This window comes from Glandiceps talaboti, chromosome 6 (assembly GCF_964340395.1).
Source record: "Glandiceps talaboti chromosome 6, keGlaTala1.1, whole genome shotgun sequence".
Lineage (NCBI taxonomy): Eukaryota > Metazoa > Hemichordata > Enteropneusta > Spengelidae > Glandiceps > Glandiceps talaboti.
This window is the reverse complement of record NC_135554.1, coordinates 14032536-14059592: the sequence shown is the minus strand read 5'-3', so window position 1 is coordinate 14059592 and position 27057 is coordinate 14032536. Positions and strand designations below refer to the sequence as shown.

Genomic DNA, 27057 nt, shown 5'->3' with positions numbered 1-27057 from the left:
TTCGCAATAATGCAATGGTGACCATTTTTGTTGAAAATAAAATCAGAATACGAATAAGGAAGTCAAAATATTGGGAACTACGTCTTGTCTTGTCTACAAAGACTTGTTGATGTGGCTGTTAACTTTGGGATATTTGCATAGTTAGTTAGTTTTGTAATTAGGCAATATCTTCAAAGAAACTTTAAATGTCATATAGTTTTGTACGCATTCGCCGATGATATCAAGTAGAATGTGGCATATAAAAGCTTGTCGCTGTAATGTTTAGTTTTCATGAACCACTTGCATGAAAGGAGAAATTTAGGGATATGTCCAATTACATTGAAAAATGTGCAATATGTATGCTAGCTCAAAATTTCACATTACATTCTGAAACTTATCAAAAGCAGTTTGTCCTTATAGTAAGTACAAGAGGTTGGCCAGTACCAATTGACCACGTTGACAAACGGGTTCGGATCGCAACCATATCAAATCTTTAAGATCAGCAAGACTTGTAGTAGTGGAATGACAAACTGCATACGAGACGATATTTGTTGTATGAACTGGAACTATTGACTTTATTTATCAAAGACCTGGTGACTTCGGCCTCAGTCCAAGGCCAGAGTCAGAATTCGACTAACTAAATTTTACAAAACCATTTTACAGGAAAACTTGAAATGTCTATTGTCTAAACATGAATATATGTAAATTACAAAATGACGCTAACGTCCGTGAATTTGAAACAAAAGGACGCCTTGAGGACAATTGTTTTCCGACAAGCTATCTTTTAAAATAAACATGTAGATTCATGACATTCGGCGACATGTATAAAAAGCGTCATGTCTGAACCCAAATACAAATTCATGACACTTCAGCGGACAGAGCTCAGAGTGCACCCAAGCTGTATGTTGTTCACATACCAGAATAAACACAACTTATCACAAGGTCAATATTATTACTATGTACACTATTAGTAGCGAGATCAATAATTCAAAGTGGGATCAAAACAATTTCAATTCTTTTATAGTTTGGGGTGACGGGTTGAAGCATTTTAGTTCTCATCCGACAAAACCGATTTTACTTTTAATGGAATGTTTAGTATCGCTAAATACAAATATTTCTTTTTAAAACATATTCTCAAATCCACATTTGAAAGAATTCTCGCTATAGTAAATTGATAGCACTAAAATACACTAAAGTGACAATAAAAACACAGTTTTTCTTCACTGCATACTGGCTTTGTATTCATAGCACTACATACTACTACATACTTATTTGAAATTGTCCTGTCTGAAACAATTTTCAACTTAGGCCAATTAAGTTAGAAAGGGGTGGGGTGGGGTGGGGTGGGGGTCCGAGGCATAACTGAAAGAATGTAGTCTTTTATCCTACATTGAACTATTGATCTCGCCCCGTAGTTGCCACACTCAATTGGATGATCATTCTGCACACCAGGTATCTTTCGTTTAAAACCCGTATTAACTGACACCTCGGCCATTTAGTAGTCTAATGAGCCAATGCGCTGCTAACTGATTTGCAGACAAAGTAAACGACCAGCTATTCCAGGTTAACCTACAATGGTTGACCCAGACACTGCACTGTTGTAGAATATTGTCATGTATTTAAGTCAATGGTTCATTGGCCGTCACATGACCTCGTGACGTATTCCATTCGGTAATTTGTGTTGTAGACCATACTTGTTAACGACGAGTCCAAATTTAGTATAACTCAACGACATGGCTGAAGCTGACGAAAAGAAACTGATCTATTTGCGAGATATTGCCAACAGGCTACGTATCCATTCCATCAGAGCTACTGATGCAGCGGGTTCCGGGTAAGGAGTATAAATCTGTCGGCAGATGGATACAAATGTCATTTTTTATGTCACAATTATGACGAGTGACTGGTATATGGTATCCGACTCTTCATAGACTGACATGACAGCTAGACGAATCACATTTATTTTCATCAGAAAGGGGAGCATTTATGTTATTTAATATGCCTTAGATATGGAAGACCAAAAGTTGCGATGATTTATGAAAATATGATATTGAACATGTACATGATTCATTCGACTATCTGTCCTGTATTTCGTCATGGTGAACGCCCCTATTCTCCGGGTGTAACTACACATATACGGCTCTTTTGACCTATGGTAAACTAATATGATACCTTATAAAGTCAAACGTACATTAAACATTAGGCGTTAAAAATATTGTCTGGTTCCGATTACATTCAATTTTAAAATAGGTGGGGTAGGTAGATTTTTCATTTTATTTTATTACATTTTTTTTTCATGTGTGAGTGTCTAGTTCAGGTTTTCCATTGTTTTCCAAATGGTCTCTGTGCTGTTTATTTCTTCCTATCAGATATACAGCCATTGCAGATTGGAAAAATAGTTTTATATTGTCTTTTTAAGTTGATGTCGCTTTCCGCATCCACTATTGCTTGTTAGATTTCACGATTTTCGCGATTTTATTACTATTTTTCTCGAATACGTAAAAAAAAATTTAGGGTCGGCGTGAAAAACTAGGTGGGGTAACCGGCACCACACAACTTTTTTTATTTGGCTTTAGCCCAACAAAATGGACATTTAAAGCCGATAATGACCTTATTGGCGGTCTTATTTGTCGTACAATTTCACATTTTGTCCACTAACTCTGGAACCTTTAATAATTAATTAGATGGAGACTTTACTGTTGTTCTGTATCTCTTTGTAACGTCATTATTGTTGTTGTAAAGATTCAGTTTGCGTCATCGTACATTACAGTATAGCATGGCAAGTTGAGAAATACACGTCTGTTTACATGTAATAAAGGTGTCAACATGTGCGTTAGTAGTGGAGTACATTAGCCTGTGGTTAGTACCGTGCATTGACCACGTTTCCTACCCCAATCCGAATTAGCACTTACGATTTTATGTGCATTTCACCTGTTTCTATTTCAATCGTGCAAAATGAACCAAAAAACACAACACTCTAAAATATACACACTATACTTGGTCATCACAATGATAAACTTTACCGATGCAACGAACTTTTTGAAGGCCAGCAGTAAGCATGTAAATGTAACTGGGTTCCCTGACCAATTTAGGAGTTCCCCGGTTGTGGCTCATGATCAAAGTGAAATGTGTTTGAACTGATATAAAGAAGGCAAGTCAGCTTCATGAAAATATTTTTTAGGCGCATTGCAAATATTGTTTTCAGGGAATGTCATCGGCATCATTACAGAACAATGTATTTGGCCTATTAACCTTGCTCGGTCGTGATGCGAGCTGTTCAGACAAATATTGGAGGAGGGGGCTACTCCCTTATTTGAGTATACATTTATGTGCCGGCCTTCTGGGTTCGTTTTCTAGCCATTTGGTCTAAAATGGGGTCAGGGATTTTTGAACTCAAGAGTTTAAAATGGGTCCACTTTGCATTATATTTTTAATCGTAATTGCCCCAAAATGTTGCCTCCTATGGAACATATATTTTGTCTAAACTTTATGCTAAAAAAACTGTAAATTAATGGTCTAAAATGGGATATTGATTTTTGGTCAAAGTGGGTCTAAAATTGGGCCTATGACGACACACCCCTATCAAAGATGGCCACTGGTTCCGCCCCGGGAGAAATATTGGTAAAAGTCAAACTAGTCCGAAACATGTGAAGTCACAGTCAGTTACACTGGCATATAGAAATAAATAATTTACGTTCGAACAAACTCTATAGATTCCTGAGGATTTTTCACACTGATCTATGTTTTGTCATTGCACAGAACTGCTAATAGTATATACAAATATTTAGACTTTTGTCGACAGGGCACACTCCACAATATAATGACATACGTTCGATTTGAATTATTAAAAGTTCAGTTATTTAAATAAAATAATACTTATATTTATATTCTCCAAACTGTTACAACTTGACCTTGAATGAGAAATGTCGCATAATTAATTGAGTATTAAAACTTCAACTTCAGTGATATTCAACTAAAGTCCTCCCAGACATTTTCATTGATATAATATTAAACCCCTTAACTTTTTCATTTTCCTGACATGCAATTTTGAAATTACTTTTATTATATTTTAGACTCTCACAAATTGATGCAGAATTAAGTATGTACAGATAAAGTTGTGAAAGGGCGCCCTCAAACGTCAGTCAGCATAGCAGATATTAGACGGCATAGCAAATATATGCTCAAACGGATACATTTTATTGACAATAGGACCAAAAGGCACCATTCCTCTAAATTGTCTCTCACACAATGCTTTATTGTTATATAATATTTAAACCCGTTCACTTGTAATAATGATAATAATAATCTTTATTTATACTGGATAGTTCTTTAAGCATATAAACACTTGTCTCCCAAGAAGTCCAGTGAGGGCCATCCCTCATGGGTTCAGTGTTAATGCAGGAGGAAACTGATGAACCCGAGGAAAACCTGCATTGTTCGTTAGAGTCAAACTGATACGACACTCTTCTTACTTACAGTGTCGTAACTTTAATCGAACCCTGAATGGGGTTCGAACCCCAGCCGCAGTGGTAAGAGGCAAGTGTTTTAACCACTCTGCCGACAACCCTTAACAAGATTGCAGACTTTCATTGTGAAGTTTCATTGATAGTTAATAAGATTGCAGACAGTTTCATTATGATGATTAACAAGATTAAGGAAAGTTTCATTGATTGATGTTAACAAGTTTGCTGACACTTTCATGGTATTAAACTGTCACATTACCTGGAAAGTGTCCTGTTTGCGAAAATAAGATATATGGAATGAAACAATTGGGAGCTAGATGAATAGGATTTATGTGTAGACTGAAAGCCTGTGTAATTTTCTCACCATAACCTGTCATATTCTTATTTCACTTGTATCACCATAGACATCCGACGTCATGCTGCAGTATGGCGGAGATCATGTCAGTTCTATTCTTCCACCAAATGAGGTACAAAGTGAAGGAACCAAAGGATCCAGCAAATGACAGATTAGTCCTGTCTAAGGTAATGTGAAAATGTCGACGAGGTGACAAATAAACTAATTAAATGGGCACAAAAGACATTATCATTGTTGTAGCTGCATATTTTTGACCTGTTTACTGATATGTTATTCTACAGTAGAGTCACTATTATTCATATTCGCTTATCTTCGCTTATTATTTGCGTATATATGCAAATTTTACCTTCCGGGTATATATCAAAAATGCTTGCATAAACCCTCGCGCATTTTATCAAAACCCAAAGTATTTGGTTTAGATGTTTTGGAGAATTATGTTTTAGGTATATGTATACAATTCTGGTAGACAAATGTTGTATAAAATCATATATTTCGGATACTTTATATGTATTGGAGTATATTCGCTAAACTTTCCCGCAATTCGTCATTATAATCCCTAGCAGCCAAGGTACTATGTTAATTCATATCTTCTTTACCAATAGTGACATACAATGAGTAGTACAAGCTATTCAAATACCAGCAGCGCTATTTATTTATTTTCTATCAAGCCGTGATTTATTACATTGAGTGTATAATTATACATTATCAATTTTATTATGATGTTTGTATATCATAGTCATCTGTTTGTTCATATATGGGTCAGGTTTTTGCTTTCAAATTGTTTTTCAACCGTTAATTTTTTGTTGTTTCTTCAGATAAGGCTGTGGTACTGATAATTAATCCTTTCGTTGGTTTGCATGACACAAGGTAGAAATGACAGTGACTAATACATACAGAATTCATAATAGCACAAACCTGCTTAAGGTAGCACGTTTTATGTATGTATTTAATAGGGCCATGCTGCTCCGATTCTGTATGCTGCCTGGGCAGAGACTGGTCTCTTTCCCGTGGAAGAGTTATTGAAGCTCCGTAAAATAGACAGCGACTTAGAGGGTCATCCAACTCCTGTAAGTGACACCCCAGTACCACAGGAACAACCCCATTTGATGATCGATGAGAAAGCAAGATCAGGGGCGCATTCGATTTGCTCAAACATGATTGTGATTAATCTGACGTCATTTCTCGAAACGAGGTTGTAAACAAAACACTCGATCACGATCATGATTGCTTACATGTAAACATTTTTTTAAAGTTTCACATATTTCCCATAAATTAAATGATTTTACATCGTCAAAATGATTACAATGATAACAAATTACCAATCAGACCGAACACAATTTATGTTTTCCGTCATTTCAAACTTGCCATCAGCCATGGGCGCGCGATCCACAGTCGCTTGTAAACTGTTATTCCTTTCCTGAATGGTTTTATTCTTGTCTATGACGGTCCTAATACAGAACAATGACGTTATTATAGGGATTGGCGATATTCTTATAAAATCGGTAGCGATGTCATTTCCACAGTCACACACACAACACACACAACACGGTGGGAATGTACCGATTGAATAGCGCCCTCAACGGTCGTAGAATTTACTTCTCTGTCTTGTCGCGAGATCGAATGATTCGAATCTTGGAATTTGAAAATTCAACCTCCACGAGCTCAGCATTTGCTCAATTTGCTCAACTGCTCATTTACTAAAAAAGAAAGGGTAGCTGTAGGACACTTTGATGTTGTTTTTCGTCGTAAGGTTGAAACCACATCGCCCTCGTTCACGGACGCTTTCTATTTCGGGCAAACTTACGAGTATTTGTTTTCTCAGTCAAATTATGTTGTTACGTTTTATCTATCATTCAGAGGTATATTTTGAAGAGACAAAGATATGATGACTAATGTTTAATGATTATTTTTACGTAATTTTATGAAAATAATATAGACAGGAATCGACTGTGTGTTCGAGCCTACCGCAACTCTACGGCATGGCACCAAATATTGATTAAACCAAGATATTATCAATTGTGTTTTTGTTTATATCCCTCGCAAAGACGCACCGTTTCGGAGCTTCAGTTCATATAATATGCTGTTTCGGCAATCTGTTTTACTGTCCCGCAAACGCCACAATGTACTGCAACATGCGAAATATATATCTCACCACAAGAGGGCAGCAGGTGGTATCAAGCTTCGAGAGAAAATTCATGGGTCACGTTTGATTTGAAGCGTCCTGATTGGTTTATTCGATGCCGCGTCCTACCCCTCTGTATTCCAAGTTTAAGCAAGGAATGCGTTTGAGCTCGAGCACGCCAAACAGCGCAGCGCGTCAGCTGTCGCGAGCGCATTAAGCGTCGATTTTGCACCATGTCTATCCATATCCGTATACTTTCTTTTTTCATTTTTTTTAAAGACCAGAAAGTGTACAAGTACATACATATAATATTTTTAATCATTCCATTTCTGGCCTTATACCCAAAATAACAAATATGTATAGACGTGTATAATGAGTTTATTAAAATATACTATAAATAAAGAGTAAGTATGTAAATGTTACTAATAGCTAACTCGGTCCTTTATTACCTGTATCACATCATTTTCGCGTTTCACCAGAATTGTTGCCTCATGCCCCTGTTCTTTTTTAGCAAATGAGCAAATTGAGCAAATGCTGAGCTCGTGGAGGTTGAATTTTCAAATTCCAAGATTCGTATCATTCGATCTCGCGATCACGCGACAAGACAGAGAATGGACAGAGAAGTCAATTCTACGACCGTTGGGGGCGCTATTCAATCGGTACACTGCTCCACAGCAGTGTCCCGTATATTCTATTTGTATTCCAGCGCGATTTGATCGAGTTAAATATGTGTGTTTCTCTGTGTATTATAATTAGATATTAATTAGCGATTGCAAATTTACTGTAGGAATGATTAAATCATTCATTTTTAAAAGCTGATACACGCAATCTTGAAACTATACATTATGTGTGGCTCTATATTTTCTTGGCAAATGTGATTAATTTCAATACTTATGTATACACTTTACATGTGAAAATACCACAAAACAATAATTGTTGCCATTTCATTTCTCGGAAAAATTTCATGATGCAATTATTATTTTTTTTACAGAGATCGAGTTTTATTGATGTTGCGACTGGTTCACTTGGACAAGGTCTTAGCGTAGCATGTGGTATGGCTTACGTTGGCAAACACTACGATAAAGCCGAGTACGTATGCTATATTATTTCAAGGTGAAATTAGAAAAGCCTTCATGGGAGAACACACACTTACAAGTATTTTTTTTTTATTTGTGATTTTTATCTTTTGTGATACTTTCTTTTTCAACCAGCTGAAGGTTAACAATAACAATATAAGCAGTGCTATAGAACTACATTTTGCTGCATTAGCTGTAACTAAGATATTATTTTCCCTATCAGACAACAACAATATATTCACTGAAAATTAATATTAAAATACCAATAAATTAAATAATAATTTTCATTGGCTATATTGTACTATACTATGTGTACTGCTCCGCAAATAGGAGTCATTATACCTATCAAATAAGCTTCAAAAAACGTGTCAATTGCAGCTAGTGTGGCTTTAACATCTAGTTTTCATCACATTTTTTTGACATTTTCCTTCGAGCGTCTGTACTATACAAAATTCATATGCTGATTGTGTTCACAACTTCAAAGGTTTGCATGAACGTTTGATTGTAACTGACTGTAGATCTATGTGTTTGTACTGCATATAACTTCATTTATAAGATTCCATTTGTTAATCAGACTGATAGAACAGTAACAGTTATCACGGCTTTGATTAGGGAGCGATCAGTTTTTACAGCCGCGGGTGGGCCGGTGACTTTTTATTCATGTTGTACTTAAAAATAGTGACCCCCTGCAATTCATCCACAAAACAATCCAACCCCCCTCTGACAAATAAAAAAACACAATGACCTCCCCCCTCATCTGTTGACAAGAAACACTCTTTTTGTTCTTGCAAAAGACACTCTATTCTCAAAGCATAATACCACACACTGCATCGTTAATTTTACATGTTACATTCTCAGTAATTTTAAGTGTATCTGGTAAATTGCTAACCACAATCCATTGTTTCACATGTATAAAGCTCTTTAGATAGGAACCCTATGAGAAGTATGATTGTCTGTTCACGGACATACAAAATATTCATGGTTTAGTACCCAAAAGTTCTAGGATATCTCTTTGATTGAGTGAACTATTAATATTGATTAATTCAGCTAATTATCAAGTACAATATTATAAATGGAGATAACATACTTGTAAATCCATGTCAATAACTGTCACACATAATGATGTACTTGCATCATATAATGAATTGTTTACATCATATAGTCAATGTATTGTTTTCTTTAGACTTAACACAACTGCGGCTTTCCATACATCTACACGTTTGCACTCCTCAAGGCACTTGTTTGTCCTGTTCATAATTGGCAGTGACTCAAAACTCCACCCCACCCCCATCCCCACCCCATTCATTGACCACACTGCTAATTTTAACCAAAATATTATTGTAAGGTTTTGAATAATGAAATGTGATAAATGTCATTGGTTTCAAAATAGAAATTAAAAAATGTCATAACAATGTTTTCTGTACTACAGCAGTTTCTAAACTAGATTACTAATTCAATTCACATACTATTGGCTATGGTGTCCAGTATATTGTTGGCAACATGATAGCCTTGAAAATAAATACATTCTAATACCAAGGAAATGTAATATTATGATCTGCTGACAAAATTTTACTTGCAGTATACAGTCACTCAATGTGGATACTAGATATTCCAGGGGAGATGTAAAATCTAATTTAACTCATAACTTTGCACCGTGTCAGTACGGTAGAAGTCCTGGCTACTAGATCATCATCAAACAAATCTGTGTTTATAACTTTGTTTATCAGTCATTCACATAATATATATTCTCCGAGAATCCGATTAATATTGTGTTCACCTTGGAATATATTTCTTTCTTGGTAGTTTATGGTCTAAAACAATAAGAAGAGAAAAGGGGGTTTCACATGTAGCCTGGTAACATGTATTAAACTTGGTGATGGTCACAGGTATCAGAGAAGAAGTGAAACACAAACACTGAAAAGTAATTTTTGATAAGACATGTAGTTCGTACTATAGCTATGCAAAGTAACAGTTCAATAGTTTGTACATGTATGATAAATCAACACATTAGGGGTGAGATCAGTAGGTAAAAAAACTAATTCTTTTAGTAAGGCCTCAGAACCCCTTCCCCATCCCCTTCTAATTAAATTGGTAAAATTAATGCACACAGCACAATCAATTTCAAATCAGTATGGAGTATTATGTAGTGCTATGAATACAAAGCCAGTATGTAGTGAGGAAAAATAGCTCTTTTATTGGCATAATAAATGGATTTTAGTGCCTTGCATAACAAATGTTTTTCCCATTTTCAATCTGACATTTTTAGAATTGTTTGTATTGGGGTACAAAACAGATTTCATTATAAAAGACCTCCTCTCACCCCCACCCCACACTAAAAGAATTTAGTTTTTACCCTACATTGAACTATTGATCTTAACCATAAATCAATTTGGGACTTCTAATGGAGATGATTGTAGTTATCATACATTAGATGTACAAAAATATATAGGAACTAGACTAACTATATACATGGACATTGGATATCCAATATCTAGACACAGGCTGGGTCAGGCACTTTCAGTCACAGTGTTTGCCACATATTATTTCAAAGTGTCCTAAATTGGTTATGTTTGTGTGCAATTCCACATGTTCAGGTCAATGAAGGAACAGATTTTAGAGCCAGTAAATCTTAATGTATTTCATTTCTTATGTTTTACATGTACAGCTACACAAGCAAGTTTTTCTACCACAAGATGACACAATGCAACTCATGGCATGCAATAGCGAGAAGTCATTTCTAACAAATAACTGTTGCTTAAAGGTGGCCATGGTGCAGTGTTGTGATGTGATGCCATACCATATGTATTGGATGTATCAAGAGAGAGAGAGTTTTTGTTATATTTAAATGTATATTTATAGCTATTTGTTTATGGTTTATTTTATGCACATACATTGTTTTGTTTAATAGTTCGCACAGCACCCACAAGCAGCAGCATAGCGACTCAATGACTAGTACGCATGCATGTCCTATATACTATGCGATGTTTTTTTGGTGCTTTTACCCAAGGATGCATTGCGGTACAATGACTACGCATGTGTGTTCTATGTACGGAGTGCAATCTCCACGCCAAGAGCGCTATCTATGATATCATCGTGAAGCAGCCGCTCACAAATGAATCTACCCAGCTGTGCGAGCTTACGGGCTTTGGCCTAGTTATGATATTAAATGTATGAACATTTAAGTACAGGAGTGTGGCTCATGATTTTGTTTAGTTGAAAACAAGGTGACCCCCTTTATTCACTTCGTAAAAATGATGACCCCCTTCTTTGAGTCCCAAATTAAGGTGACCCCCCCCCCCCCTGATTTGGCGGGGGCGCCCGGCCGTAAAAACTAATCGCTCCCTTACTATGCAAGGACACTCTTGATGTTGAAAAACTATAGACACAATCGGGTTTTTTTTTCAAAACTATTTTCTAGTCTCTCGCCAACTCAAGGGAATTTCGTATTTCACATTCATCATTTACTTTCTACTGATTTTTCATACTTCCTTTACTTTCTTCAGTTCAGTTCAGTTCAGTTCAGTTCAATTCAACTCAACACAAAGTGCTGGGTTTATAAGCTTTTTACGCAAGTTAAAGTACTTTTAAAAGACTTCGAATAAACTATTCTAGTATAATTGTAATGTTGATATCTACCTTCGATGACATTACAGTTTGAGTTCTGACATTGTTAGAACAGTTACTAACATATTTACACATATTTACGTAGATAGGCAGTTCTTGTACGTTTTTGATTGATACGTATGATAAATTACGTAACTTCATAAATTATATCGTAATACCAGGTTTGAGTTTAGTCACTTGGTGTACATCAGTAAGTAGAATTCTGTGAGTGTCTTTTGATGTACATGTACATCCCCCAAACCATATGAGCTCTGTTTGTGCTCCTTTAATTTAACTCAACTCAACTCAAGTCAGTTCAGCTCATCAAGTGAATTCAATTCAATTCAATTTATTCAATGCGTTCACAGCTTACAACCAAACATAATGCACGTCCTGAAATATAACCTTATTGACATTTCAGCTACCGTGTCTACTGTGTGATTGGCGATGGAGAAAGTGCAGAAGGATCTATTTGGGAGGCCATGCATTTCGCTAGTCATTACAAACTTGATAATCTGGTAGCAATCTTTGACATCAACCGGTTAGGTCAATGTGGTGTGACAACTTTGCAGCACGACATGGAGACTTACTGTAAACGGACGGAGGCTTTTGGGTAATTGTCAATCTATGTTTGCTATCACTAGGGTCTTAGAGATCATATATGCAAGTGGCAAGACATCTTATCTTATCAATGCAATAGAAACCAGTTGGGTAGAAACAAAAGGTCATCTGGCTCAACAAATATCTTACACATACCTCATCCTTTCATCTTCTGGCTTGGTAAAAATCTTACCAACATTGCTACATTTTCTTTTCAAGACCTATTATATATTATATATATATATATATATATATATATATATATATATATATATATATACACATATGAAGTGTAGCAATGTTAGATATAAGTCTGTCGATCCGAACGACGTTTTGTTTCTACCCATTTGGTTTCCACTATTATAATGTCATACAGGTGATTACGATACTTCATCTCCACATTAGTAGTTACATTGTTACAAAAGCTGTCCACCAGAAGGAGATGAGCCCTATACGTGATATTTATTCGGCAGCACTTATTCTATTCCTCGGTCAACCAGTAAATAGCCCCGTGAATCAAAGTCGAAATATATCTGTTGAGTAAGTTATGGCGCGAGCGAGTCGAGTGATCGCTGTGTACTTTAACTGCTGACACACCCGCTGAGTTATTTTCAATAAGGCAAGGCAAGGCACGGCAAGTATGTTTACTCTCAGACCACTAACGAATTTTTTTAGCGGTCTGAGGTTTACACTAACAACGTCACGTTTATTTTGAACTAGTATAATAATACTAATACAGAACAGCCGTTTGGTACGTCGGGAGGGCAATTTTGATTTTTAAGCCAAATTTCTCGCTATACTGCTGCAATCATAATATGGTGTCAACTTGTTCCTCGCTATACTACCGCAATCATAACATCTACTCGAGATCGTGCCTTTGTATTTTACTCGTAATTCGTTAGCATCTCCACGTTCCTCGCTACACTACTCACAATCCGTATAGTCTCTTCTACAACAATATTATCGGAACCAGACAGAAAGATTTACCAGTGCAGGTTGCTGGGCCAATGAGAGCAGAGAAGTCGGTTACGAAATTGCAAGAGTACGGAGTACTCTTTCCCCAAAGTTATAGCATCCAGTGAGTCCCATGAAATCTTGTCAAAAGTGCTGAACAAATGATACCATGGAAACTTAAACGGGAACGCCACTCAAGAAAATAACGACATTTCCATACACTATGGGACTCCCAACCACCACCACCACCATTATGTTTTCCCTTGGAATATTTTATGCAATTGTCACAGATGACATTCATAATTTTAGTATATTAAATATTTTAACTACATCGCATGTCCCACTTTCACTGAAAGGTCATCCAACAGACTCTCTAGACTCTCTAAAGGATATCGGATTCAGACCACAAGATTCCAAGTGTACTCGAGTACATGAGACGACAGTCTGCACTTCATAAATAGCTAGGATTCATAGTGATCATTTATCAATGTTTTGATAATAGTCTTTAGAGCATGGGAACACCTCATGCAGACTTTAATATGGTTTGCATTAATCATTTGGCCATTGGCTATGCGTTATATAAATTTAGACTTTAAGGACAATAAAGATTACACTTGGAACTAGCAGGCAGGCACTTCATTTCGGGGGAAGTCAATGAACGAGGCATGTGCTAAGTGCTTGCCATATGGTTCCAGTGTAGACTTGGCTGGAACATGAACTGTGTGTAGTCTGAGCTAATTCCCTAAAGTTCAAGTAGTGATCCCGGTAAAGAAGTTGAGTCGGTACAGAAGTTGAGTCGGACATAAGATGTGAGAGTGATTCGAGTGTAGTTACTTGGTCTGTCAGCTGTGTGCGAAGATCGAAAAGTAACACAATATTGTACAACTGATTCGTTTTACTTTAGCTGGAACACTTATATTGTGGATGGACATGATGTAGCAGCTCTATGCAAGGTACTTTATGATGCAACTACTGTCTCTGGGAAACCAACCTGTATCCTAGCCAAGACAATTAAAGGAAAAGGCATTCCAGGTAAAATATTGATAGCAAAATATGTTGTAGAGTACAGAGTGTGCGTACAATATATCGTCAAGGAGATGTTGCTATTGTTTCATTAATTAAGTACTGTTTCATTACACCATACAAGAAGAATATATTATGTTGTGCATTGTATACTAGTATGTAGCATGAAATGTGGGGGTGATAACAATTGGAATATAAACAGTCCCTCAAAAATATGTTCATCATACTGATTAATCATAATTCCCAAAATTAAACCACAAAACCCTTTACAGAACTTGAATCCTTCGCATCACTCTTTGTATACAGCGATGTAGCAACTGATAAAGGGACCGGGGATTACTGTACTTACTATGTAGATAGGTTAGGAGAATCCATGAAGTTATAACTTATACCAAGCATTAAAGTTTTCACAACGATATTTCCATGTGCCAAGTATACATAATAGCACTGTGACAGAATTAAGATATGTTTTCCTTAAATTTTCCATGGAGTATTACATTTATTAATACAGTCTTTTTTACTCAGTGGCTGAGGATAGGATTGGCTATCACGGCAAAGGTATAATTAGTGACAAAGCGGAAGAGACCATTAACGCAATTCAAGAGCTAATTCAGTCCACAAGCAAGGATGGCATATGTCCCTCCCTACCGCTCAAGGATGTTCCACCTGTAAATTTCAAAGTCAAATTATCCGAGCCGCCAAACTACAAAAAGGGAGAAAAGGTAATGAATAGTTTTCTCTGCATATTTTTAAAATAGTTCTTAATCATGACTAACTGTTTAAGCCAGTGGGCAGTTTTATGAAATTGTAATATTCTATCAATTTGCGTAAGATATGCATGCATTTGCGTCGAACTCATGGTATTTGAATATTGATAGTCATTAAACATGACGCGGAGCGTCATCTGGCTCAACAAAATACCTTATTGTCATTGCTACATTGTTAACGTCTCGCTCGATAACAAATACATTTTCCTGATGTGTAATAAATCACCGTTGGCTTAGATTGACACGTTGTATAAATGAGTTAGCACACTTTAAAGATGGCACCTTTATGAAAGTATACCTTTTCAAGAAGTACAGGTAAAGGAGATGATGAGATCTCTTTATTTCGATATATAAATGGAAAAATACTAAATAGGCTTGTGAGTTACCGCACCCAATCAAACTATTTTCTTTCTGTTGTTGTATAGTTCTGATAAAATATCTTCCTGCCATTTGTCCTCATTGTATATTGCAGCTTCCTATCCGGGTTTCCTATGGCTCTGCTCTAATAAAATTAGGCAAGGACAATGAACACGTCATAGCCTTAGACGGTGACACGGAAACGTCCACCTTCTCAAATATGTACCTAAACGAGTTTCCTGACCGTTTCATTGAATGCTTTATCGCTGAACAAAATATGGTAGGGATAGCCATTGGTGCAACCTGCAGAAACCGTACTATTGCATTCGCCAGCAGTTTTGCCGCTTTTCTGACAAGGGCATACGATCAGATTCGAATGGGTGCTATCTCACAGACGAACATTAATTTGTGTGGTTCACATTGTGGTGTGTGTATAGGTTAGTATTGTCTAACTTTGTGCAGTTTTCTCACATTGTATGTGTTTGTCATCTCAAATTATGCAAGCATTGCATGTATTTAAATTGTTATCAATTAATGTATCTTCTTTGTTGTCTCACACAGTTTAATTGGTTAACATGATTTTGTATCATTCATTCATTCATTCATTCATTCATTCATTCATTCATTCATTCATTCATTCATTGCCAAGTTGAAAGTCAACATGTACATGTTAATAATGACCGCATAAAACAAAAGGAGAAACAAAATGGCAATTTAGAGTCCCAAAACTAGCTTTCCGCTAATCGAGTTTGGCTCCACCCTAATGCAAATAATAAGTTAACGGGCTTAATTAAAACGAACGTATAGATTATAAACATAACACAGACACAGAACTAATTATGACAAGACAAAGAACCATAATGGAAAATTTACACATCTTAAATGATATATTCTTTAAACGCTTTCCTAAATTCATATTTTTTTGTTAGATTTTTCATATGTATTGGAAGACTATTCCAGAGCATCTACATATGAGATTGAAAGTTTTCCTACAGCCTTGTGTGTGATAGGAATAGATAGAGTTTGATAACACCTCAGCCTAGTTTCATATCTATGGTCTACACTTTTGAAGTAATCATTCAAATGATGAGGGAGATATCCATTACATAATTCAAAAATAAAATTTCCAAAACTTAGTTGATAAAGTTTATTAATATCGAGGAGACCTAAATTCCTAAACAGGGGAGAAGAAGGCTGCCTGAAGCTGGAGAGTGTAATGCAGCGTACACACATTTTCTGTATTTTCAAAATAGAAAGTAAATACGATGGGAATGTACTCCCCAGACTTCCAAACCATAGGTGTTTATCAATGGTAACCCCAACAAAAAAACTTTGTCTACCTCATTTATAACATAATCTTTGACACTAAGAGATCCATGCTGGAATACCTTCTGACGCTTGCCATGGAAAACTATATAATTTGTTTTTGCATTATTGATTGTCAGTTTATTAACATCGCACCAGTCTGTAATATTTTTGAAATGATAACTGACTTAATCCAGGTTTACAGTATTTGTTTTGTCTGAAAATGTGTGAAATAAATTAGAATCGTCCGAAAATCAAAGAAGTTAGAGGCATTTGGAAGGTCGTTGATATAAATTAAAATCAGGGTTATGTTAGGGAGCTTTCAGTAATTACAGGCGGGGAGGGCCGGGGGTTGAAATTAGGGGACTCCCACCTATATTAAAATTGGTTATCGGGAGTGCCAAATTTTAGAATATTCAAAATCGTATTAGGTAGTGGGTCACATTTAATTTAGATTTATTGTATTATCTAACTTTGTATTGTTTTGAGATTTTCACATCCCGACGCTGCTACCACTGCCAGATCATAACATTGACACGTCCATCCTCTGCCACATTGTACCATGATAGTAACAGATCATATCAATCAAATTGCTGCTGCAAACCATGCAGTTTATTAATCGATGGTTGTGTGAGAAGATGAGTGATACAACAAAATTGTTGTTATTTTTACAAAACAAACCTGGTGAGGAGACATACTATAATAAAGGGGGAGGTAGTGTGGTGGAGCTGGGATGTTGACCTCGGTTCAGACAATGTTGGAAGTGCGCCAGTCTTTGGGAGTTCAGGCCTTCAGCTCTGCCAATTAGATCCAAACACAGGAGTCCCTTCACAGAAATTATAATTAAGGTATTGAAGACCATATTAAAGTATGGCTTTGAATTATTTGTACGGTTTGATGTTTGTGTACCTAAATGTCTTCCTTCATGTCCTTTATTTTCAAAAAGGTTTTCACCCACACCCTACCCTAGAGCTATCACGGTAATGGTGTCCCCCCCCCCCCCCCATCACGTGGGGGGGGAGCTGCTGGATACGTTTCTTCAAGTATAGGTTAGAGCTCAATATGAGAATTATTCTTGCAATGCCCACATCTATTTGTAAAGAACTCTATTATTGACTTTCAAGTCAACTGATGCTGTTACTTTCATGTAGTATACCAGTGCGACTTACAACTGTGCATTGTCAGCATGCATGGAAGGGGGTACAGAACATTTGATCAAGCACATCAAAATCTCTATGTAGTTTCAGGTGGGAGGATAACAATTTTAGTGTTCATTTCAAGGGAGGCCTTGACATTTTTGAGAGCACTGGGGGAGGAGAAGGCTAAAAGAAATATTTTGATCCACCTTTTCTTCCCCCACCCCACCCCACCCTGCACCATTTAAAATTCTGCTCGTTACCTATGAGAGCTTTCAGTCATTACAAGTGGGAGGGACAGCAGAAATTACGCCTGTTCTGTTACATAAAATGTGAATCTCCTCTTTGTTTTAAGGCATCGCATTAATAAATACATGTTTCTTGATCGAACATTCCCGACTATGTCGGTACCGAGGTCAACATCTGAAGTTAACATTAACATGCTAATTGATTCAATAAAAAGACTGTTGACATCAACATACGACGTCATAAACATAATGATTCAAAATTAAAGGCCCAGTTAGGATTAGGTTCAGATCTAGATGTGGAAAGTAGTTGTTTGGCAGAGCTATTGGAAAAAGTTTGGCCAGAACAAAAGAATGAACTCGTGTAATCGTTATCACGATAACACTAATACGATGATCCGGGATTGAAACATAGCCCCTTATAAAGCTAAATTCAAAAATTAATTCAATAACAACGTTACTTCTGTTAGATTTCAGTTTTTTTATATACCTATTTTAAATGCAGGTCCAGATGGTGCATCCCAAATGGGGTTAGAAGATTTGGCCATGTTCCGTTCAATTCCTACATCAACGGTGTTCTACCCTAGCGATGCAGTGTCTACGGAGAGGGCTGTAGAATTAGCTGCTAACACAAATGGCATCTGTTATATTCGCATAACTCGCCCTCCAATAGCAGTGATCTACAATAATGATGAAGTTTTTCAGGTTGGCAAAGCAAAGGTAGGGAGGATATATTTGAAAATTGATTTCGTTGTTTCTGATTTCATATTCACCCTCGAATACACCAATATGATTTTCATGTGTTTAATAGCATGTCGGCAATGACAATATGTAATGACAATGACAACATATACGGTATTACAAGGGGCTCCCATTTCACCATTCGTCTTGTACATGTAGGCGAAGTAACAGTCTCCTGGAGGGCTGGATAGTTGACCTGGCAAGTATTTTAAATTTCCACAATGCCTGCAGACACAGTTACTGTACTACTTGTTTCGGGTCTGAGTTCAAATGTAGTATTTTACATGGATACCATACCAAGCGCATTCGTCGAATAAGTCACAAAATGTCTATACAATTTATTATGAATATTCATGACTCCAAAGTATAAAGTCATGAATATGTATTGTCCATCGATTACATATGCATGACTACTAAGGCTCTTGAGACAAAAGTGAACCACTGCAAAAAACAACAGAGGCGAGAAAGAGATTCAATCTCTTGGTAATCGAGCGAACTTTCCAATGCGAAAGTTTATGAAAACACCTTTATTTTGTGGATGGCGTCCCCCTTTATTGTAAATGCATAGTATAAAAATCAGATGTGGATATCATAAGGTAAAGTGAGAGATGGTTATCGAATAACTAGGAAATCAGAATACGGCATGTTAAGAGAAACTTATCTTTTTTTTAATATGTCATTTCAAGCATTGCAGCGACTGTACTTACAGTGATATTTGTATGTCTGACTCGCTCTTACTTGTGATTGGTTTATAAGATTGGTAGCAATCGGCAACTTACTGCCATATGGTTACCCATTTCACGCACTTCCATTTTTTTTAGAAAAACCCTAATGATAGCAACAGATAACGTTAACGAAGTGCTAATAAAATAATTCGCACTTCCCATTTTACCTTTTCCGGGGGGGTTAGCTATACAACTTGATAATTATCGTTAATAAATAAAGGTATAAATAAATATCGCATCCTCTAAGTATTGCACAAAAGTCCACCAACCACACGCCCTCTAATTCTATATCTTACATGAATTGGCTGTCATAGGTTGTGAGTAGTCCTGACAAGGCACATGTGACAGTAGTCGGTGCAGGTATAACCCTACACGAGGCATTGATTGCAGCTGAGAAACTGGCAAGAGAAGGAATCAAAATCCGTGTTGTTGATCTCTTCACCATCAAACCCATTGATATAGACACCCTGGCAGCCAGTGCCAGTCAAACTGATGGCAAAGTGCTCACTGTGGAGGACCATCACCCCGAAGGTGAGAGAGATATACAAATTGTATGTAGAACAATAAGTTTAGTGTTGTATTAAACTCTAACCATACGATGACTTAAAATATAAAGAACACCCTCTAATAATAATTTGCAGTGGCACCATCGAAATGTATCAATTTCTCTCCGATTTTCACTCGACAGTGACATATAACGAAATTCAGAGAATTGATGTCGAATTCGGTTCAGTTCATTTAATGATGGTCGTTTCCACCTTCGTTGTCTGCATTTGAAAAGAACGCTTAAATTGTTCAATGTTCACAGATAGTATTATTTTCACCAAGATAACATCTATTTGAGTCTGAGCAATGGCGAAACGAAATAATGGAAATTAGCCTAGTAAAATACTGCATTAAACATCACAAACCATAAGGACAATAACTGTTCGGAAAACAAGTCAAATATGACCAGTTGATCGTATAGACTTACTTAAATTTGTAATTGCTAGTTAAACTACGTAAAATATTTCATATATGATGACAATGTTGTATATCTACATCTTGAATAATCAAGGGGCTCTTGCTGCAGTGTCTTTTGTGATAATCTCTTGAAACATTTTCTGTCACAGTTATATATGTCAGTACGCCTTTAAACGTTGCAAGTTGTCATTATACAGCCAGAAATTGACCCCTTTAAGAGTTCTTGTTTAATATCATACATGTCAGTTTTCATTTAAATGTGGCTGCCTATGACAACGACATTAACTTCGTGGGTTCTTGGCAGATGCTTTGCCATAAAGGTCGTTGACACAACTTCAGCACCACAAATAAGTCAACGTCGTTTAGGTGATGATGTTGAAGCGTGCAAGAGTCGACAAGGTATGGGCCTAGTAAACAGGAGACACTTCATCGGGTGTTGAGTCCATGGCAGCCAATTGTGTTAAACGTTTGGGGACATTTTGACATATATAATTCAGTAAAAGGTATCTTTCAAGGCATGATTACAGGTGTAATTACAGGAATGGCGTGATTATTCTAGATGGCATAGCTAATGCCATATGTATTATCTTATAGAAGTGGGGATGTAGTTTTAATTTTGAGCTTTTAGATTACGGTCCAATACAGCCCAGAGAAGACAAAAGTAGGCTGGTGGATGATACGTATTGAATCTGATATGACGTAGTTGGGGAAAGAAATACTGGCGACTCACAAACTCTTCTCTCTATTCATACATTACTAGCGGCATCATATAATTCTTGTTATTGTATTTCTATTTAAGGTGGTATTGGAGAAGCCGTTTCCCGGGCCTTATCCACCTTTCCAAATATCACCGTACGGTGTTTGGCTGTCAGTGGTATACCTCGTAGTGGTCAATTTGCAGAACTACTGGAAATGTTTAACATCAGCCACGATGCCATCATAAAGAACGTCAAAGAAATGGTCCAACCATAATGCATAGTGTTTTCCCGCCATAAGCAACTATGTGATGCACTTATACTTTAATTAGTTGGATTGTTTTGAGCCAAAGCATTACTGGTGTCACAGGTGGCAGAAAACTAATTTCCGATATTCGTAATTTCCATAATTTTATGTCTGTCATTCGATTTTATTAGGATGATGTAGTCCAACTTGAGGTGACCTTGAATCCTCAACTTTCCTGAATTACATAATACTTTGAAGAGTACTTGCATTTCGCGAATATTATTCTTCTGTGATGACAACATTAAGAATCATTAAAAGGTCATCATCATGATATGATTAATTACAGACCAGCTGAGAAAATAAAATTGACCTATCACATTGTTTAGCTACCATTCATACAAAATCATTTGGGTTGAATTAAGAAACTCACAAGTTTATGCATTTATGGTGTTGATGATTTCATTGTCCAATCATATGAGCATTCAGTTTCTGTAGTTTATGTTTAAATTACACACGTTGGAATAAGGATTGGTATCATACCAGAGAGGAGTAAGTAAAGGGAGTTAATTAACCATGAACATTGTGTTTAGTCCGAGTTATTCCCAACGTTCAAGGATCCTGGACCTGATGTAAAAGTATAAGGTGTTTGTGGAGAGAATGAGAGGTGTGTGGAGAATTATCGTCGAAGCGAAGTGGCGATTGGTAGTAAATATAGCGTCAAGCCCTTGTTACAGTTGTAAAGATTAAAGATGTAAACGATATGTTCACGAGTGATTTTAATAATCATGGTATGAAATTATTATTGAAAATCACAATTTCTCCTACTGGACATGGTGTTACTTTGGAGTAACAATGTTAACAGTTTCATGTCGTATTCCAGACTTTTCTGCAGGCCTATTGATGGCCTTGTGATGACAAGTCACCTCTCAAAACTTCCTTAAGAACCCCGACACTCGATATCAATCACCTGTTACCAGACTATTCGTCGGCCTGGAGAAACGTCCGGTTAAATTTGATATGACGTTTCAATGAGGACAGGAATATCTATCAAGAAGCAATACTTGATTTGAATAACGCAAGAGCATTTAGAACAAGAATTAATCTGAAAATTTATGTTCAGTGTCTAATTTGTCTTTTACATCAATTAGTATTAGTTGAAAGTATTCAAAGTAATAGAACACAAGAAGGTCGTGTTTGACAAGAGAAACAAACATATATTTATTGATTATAGTAAATGTGAATACAGAAATTCTAAACTTTCAGAAACAAGAAACTGATATAGCGCATATACCTTACAACATCGAAGTAACAACGTCGTCGGAACGAACAGCAGTTCATATGCACTTTTTTCTGAGTACAAAGTTATTTTGAATTAATATTTCGATTACCCATTTGATACAGTAATTTCTCACTTTACTACCCAACAAGCAACTTTACTGATATTCGATTCTTCGATGAAATGAAGCTGAAAATACATTTTTTTTGTTTATAGTTAGTTGACCAAACAATAAATACACATGACAAACAGTCCTAGCCACTGTACCGTTACCGAATTATCAACGGGATACGGCCTGAAACCGATTTTGATATTCTTCAATAATCGCTGTATGTTTAGCATGAGTACGCAAATAACAGATTATCATTCACGAAGTATATGGACCCAAAACTGAATCAGAAACATGTAAAGGTATTAAGATGAATTCCAATGCATTCAAAAGTGATAACGTAGAATATTGAACAAATGCAGTCGTAAGATTTTCAAAAACGAATTCAGTAATTAGTACTTAACAAAAAACAAATCAATATGTAATATTAAACTGTGAAACATTGAAACACTATAATAATTTCAATTGTATACTTTTTACAATAAGGTAGACTCGTCTGTAATTACTTGTTACTTTAGTTAACAATTAACTGAAGCACCAACGTCGACGAATCGTTTAACCTTAACCTATCTCTGATCACATCTACTTGACAATTTCACCACAAAAGTATATCGATACCACATGATTAACATAATACACCTGTTGCACTATTACATTACATATATATGTTTATATATTTTAGTAACACTAATATGTTCAAAATACTTTTACAAATTTTACAGATTCACATAATCACTTTTAATGGCAATCACAGAATAAAACTATATTTAGTTATTAGTAATACATAATTAGCACAACACAATTATGTTTACAATAATACATTTGTATAATATGTTTTTATATTTTACTAACACTAAAATACTACTGAAATATTTATAAGTTCAACATAGTTTGAAATGTTTACACTTAGACTCGGCAGTTTCAGAATCAATGCTTCACTTAATACATTGTACCAGGGAGCGAAAGCGGAAAATTCCGTTACACATTTAAAAGTGCTCCTCGTGGGTACTTGAGGACACAAGTTGATTACACTTTATAATTCTTATTTATCCTGCTCTTCATTATGAAGAGATCAAAATCAATATACTCTGTGTATTTCTGATACTACATGCATGCTACGCACACTACAAATCACATCTCATCAGAATCTAGGGCACACATACTCGATTGAAGTTGCAGTTTCTATTATACATATTAGCTATCGGTATTAAGTTCTTACTGCTAAATCCACTACTATATACTAATTCACAATGCAAACTTCCACGGATATCCTACTACGTTATCAATCAATCAATCAATCAATCAATCAATCAATCAATCAATCAATCAATCAATCAATCAATCAATCAAAGAGATTTATATAGCGCCAAACTCCACTACGTAGCAATGTTCAATGGCGCTTTACAAAGGTGTGGGTATATAGAGATGTCAGTAGGCTCTGCTAAACAGATAAGTCTTGATGCGCTTCTTAAAAATATCAAGGCTGGGTGACTGGCGCACTTCTAGAGGGACATTGTTCCAAGCGAGGGGGGCGGTGCGTGAGAAAGCATGATCACCATAGGTCTTCCGGTTACTCCATGGTACATGAAGTAGGATTTTGTCATTTGATCGGAGAACTCTGGATGACACTTTCAGGTTGATTAGATCAGATATATAAACAGGTGCAGTGTTGTTCAGAGCTTTGTACGTGAGTAGCAGGATCTTGTATTGGATTCTGTAGCGTACAGGTAGCCAGTGTAATTCCATAAGTACAGGGGTTATGTGATCACATTTCCGTGTGACGCGTGCGAGACACAGTTCAGGGCATGCTGAAGTGATAGAATGGATGTTATATACATTTGTTTGTTCAGTCAGTCTTGTCAAGGTCGAGAAAACGGCCCACCAGCTACCTTTATGCATATGAGTCAGTTCTCATCATCAACTCTACAACAGAGAGTTCATCACGACCGTAGTATCCTTGTCCCATGTCACTAATAGGCTAATTTCTTACTTGCTGCCATGGTCAATCATATATCCACCTTATTCCCCAGAACTAAGGTCTACGCAGAAAATATTCAGTCACATCAAGTGACATCTATAAGACAAGAATCCATTTATCTCCACTAACCACATACAGTGCACCAGTGAGTATTCTATCTGCATCAAAGTGCGACAACCATGCACAACCTTAGACTTAGGTTGACCAATTCATTTTCTTTGTTTCACCTTAGGCATATTTGTGAAACATGACTGGAGCATTGCCAAACTCCACAACATACACCCAAAATGAGAAATACCCCCTACAATTTGTTGGGTTAACACCGAATGCCTCCGGATCCAACATTGTACGAAATACTATACCATCCAGTATGCCAACTCAGCCTCTTATCTCAAATGAGAAGTGAGGTCCCTATAGGTATGATGTATACCAGGCGACAATCTACCAAACCCATGTTTGCTCACCTGACCAGGATACCCACTCGTCCAGGTCTCAGACCTATTGTCATATGCGTATAGATTACTAACCACCTGGACAGTTTCTACTGTCTGCCCAACGGACTGAAGTTCCTCACATTCCATCTGATGAGTACTATTATGAAGATGATCTCTCTTTACTTTACACAACTCAGAAAACTCTTCAATCTCAACTACAAGAATGGATTCAGAAACTTGACCTGCAACCTGTACATCATCTACGTCACTCTTCTCGTTAAATGTGTTCATATGTATTGTTGGAATGACCTCATCACTCAGACCTGACCCAACATGATCCGAATCAATAGGTTTACAAAATTCGAATATGCTCACCAATCGGCAAAATCTTCACCCCATCAAATCAACCCCAGGTGTCAATGGCTCATCCCTACACTGCTTAAGTGTCTCTTGGTGGACAACCTTATACTAGTCCCATCACAATTGCTGTAGGGCTTTTTCAAATGACCCATTTTACCACAACACCAACATGACACAAAGTCACTCATTTTCCATCTACACCTATTACCACGACAACGCTGTCTCAACTTGATCTTCTAGACACAGGGTTAACGATCTGGTATTTCGGCACGCTTTCGCTTAATGGGACCCGGACTATTACCTTCATTCATATCACTAGATGGTATGTCTCTATCAAAAGGAGAGCAATTATAAGAAGAATTTGTCAGATGTTTATTGTTTGCTTAGTACCAACAGCAAAGAGAATGCATTGATATGGGAAAATAGGAGTTGGTTATTGTGTTGGTACATAGATTCTCCAACGTCTATGGTTGGCATAAGCTGAAAACTATTATCAGCTAATTCACTAAACTGTACACATAGGGTGGTAATTGCTCAGCCACACTACTATACGTTATGTAAACATTTGCCATCTAGCTTACCACCGATATATATAGAATTATTATTGGGCTTATACCAGTTAAAGATAAACAATAGGATAAAATACATCCAACATTTATGGTATCATCTTTATCACCCCACCCCACCCACCCCATCTCTTCTAAAAGGATGGTTCCATAGTCACAAGTGCTTCTTTTGGCCCCAACAACGTCTAATCACAGAAGATGTTACCGTCAAAATTCACATAATCGCACACATATAACAATCTGACTTATCGCCAGTCTAGAAACAACGCATTATTTTCTGAAATGAAAAAGAATCAAACCCCATCAGGTGTTCGTTGAATAGAGAGTAGATTAAAAATCGCTACGTTCTATACTACTCAAGTTTTTCTCTACTCATTTCAATAGGCGTAATACTGTTACAGCAACATTGGTACAAGTTGAAGATATCCCAATGCAAAGCCACAAACATAAGATAATTCGTAACAAGCATATAAAAGGCAATATTTAGATGTGATGTAGTATGAGACAATTAAGTATTTCCAACACATAGTAAGTGTTGCAATTACACCATCAAAATAACTGGAGCAAAAGTCCAACACAAATATTTGTAATCACCTAAAGTAATCTCAGGAAACTAACACACTTATGCCCTCACCAAACCTTGTAAAAAAATAAGTATGCTACTGTTATATTATTGTAACTCTCTGGCTGTATCAAAATACAGTTACGATTGATACATGTTACATACATTTTCAATGGCGTTGCCATTAGTAAAGGGGGACACCACTCAAGGACATAAAGGTATTTTCATAAACTTTGGGTTCTGGGGAGTCCTTTCATTTTACACGGTCACCTACAATTACTTGCGATTTCAGAGAAATATCAAGTTGATCTTTTGCCTTTATAATGGGTATGTTTGCTATAAGCCATTGCAACATAGGAGTCACATCAGAAATATTACATTTATTGTTACACAATGAATATTCATTACTCCTATTAAAG

The 27057-nt window shown here is 36.5% G+C and overlaps 1 protein-coding gene across 1 annotated transcript; it reads left to right on the top strand.

The window, feature by feature from the left end:
• The first annotated feature begins 1666 nt into the window (after window positions 1-1666).
• Window positions 1667-21865, top strand: LOC144436165 (transketolase-like protein 2). Its single transcript, XM_078124872.1, has 11 exons — window positions 1667-1810; window positions 4844-4961; window positions 5748-5861; window positions 7908-8005; window positions 12017-12208; window positions 14054-14181; window positions 14698-14894; window positions 15412-15733; window positions 18488-18702; window positions 19763-19979; window positions 21211-21865. The coding sequence occupies exons 1-11, from the start codon at window positions 1713-1715 to the stop codon at window positions 21381-21383; spliced, it is 1872 nt and encodes a 623-aa protein (XP_077980998.1). The 5' UTR covers window positions 1667-1712; the 3' UTR covers window positions 21384-21865.
• The last annotated feature ends 5192 nt before the right edge of the window (window positions 21866-27057 follow it).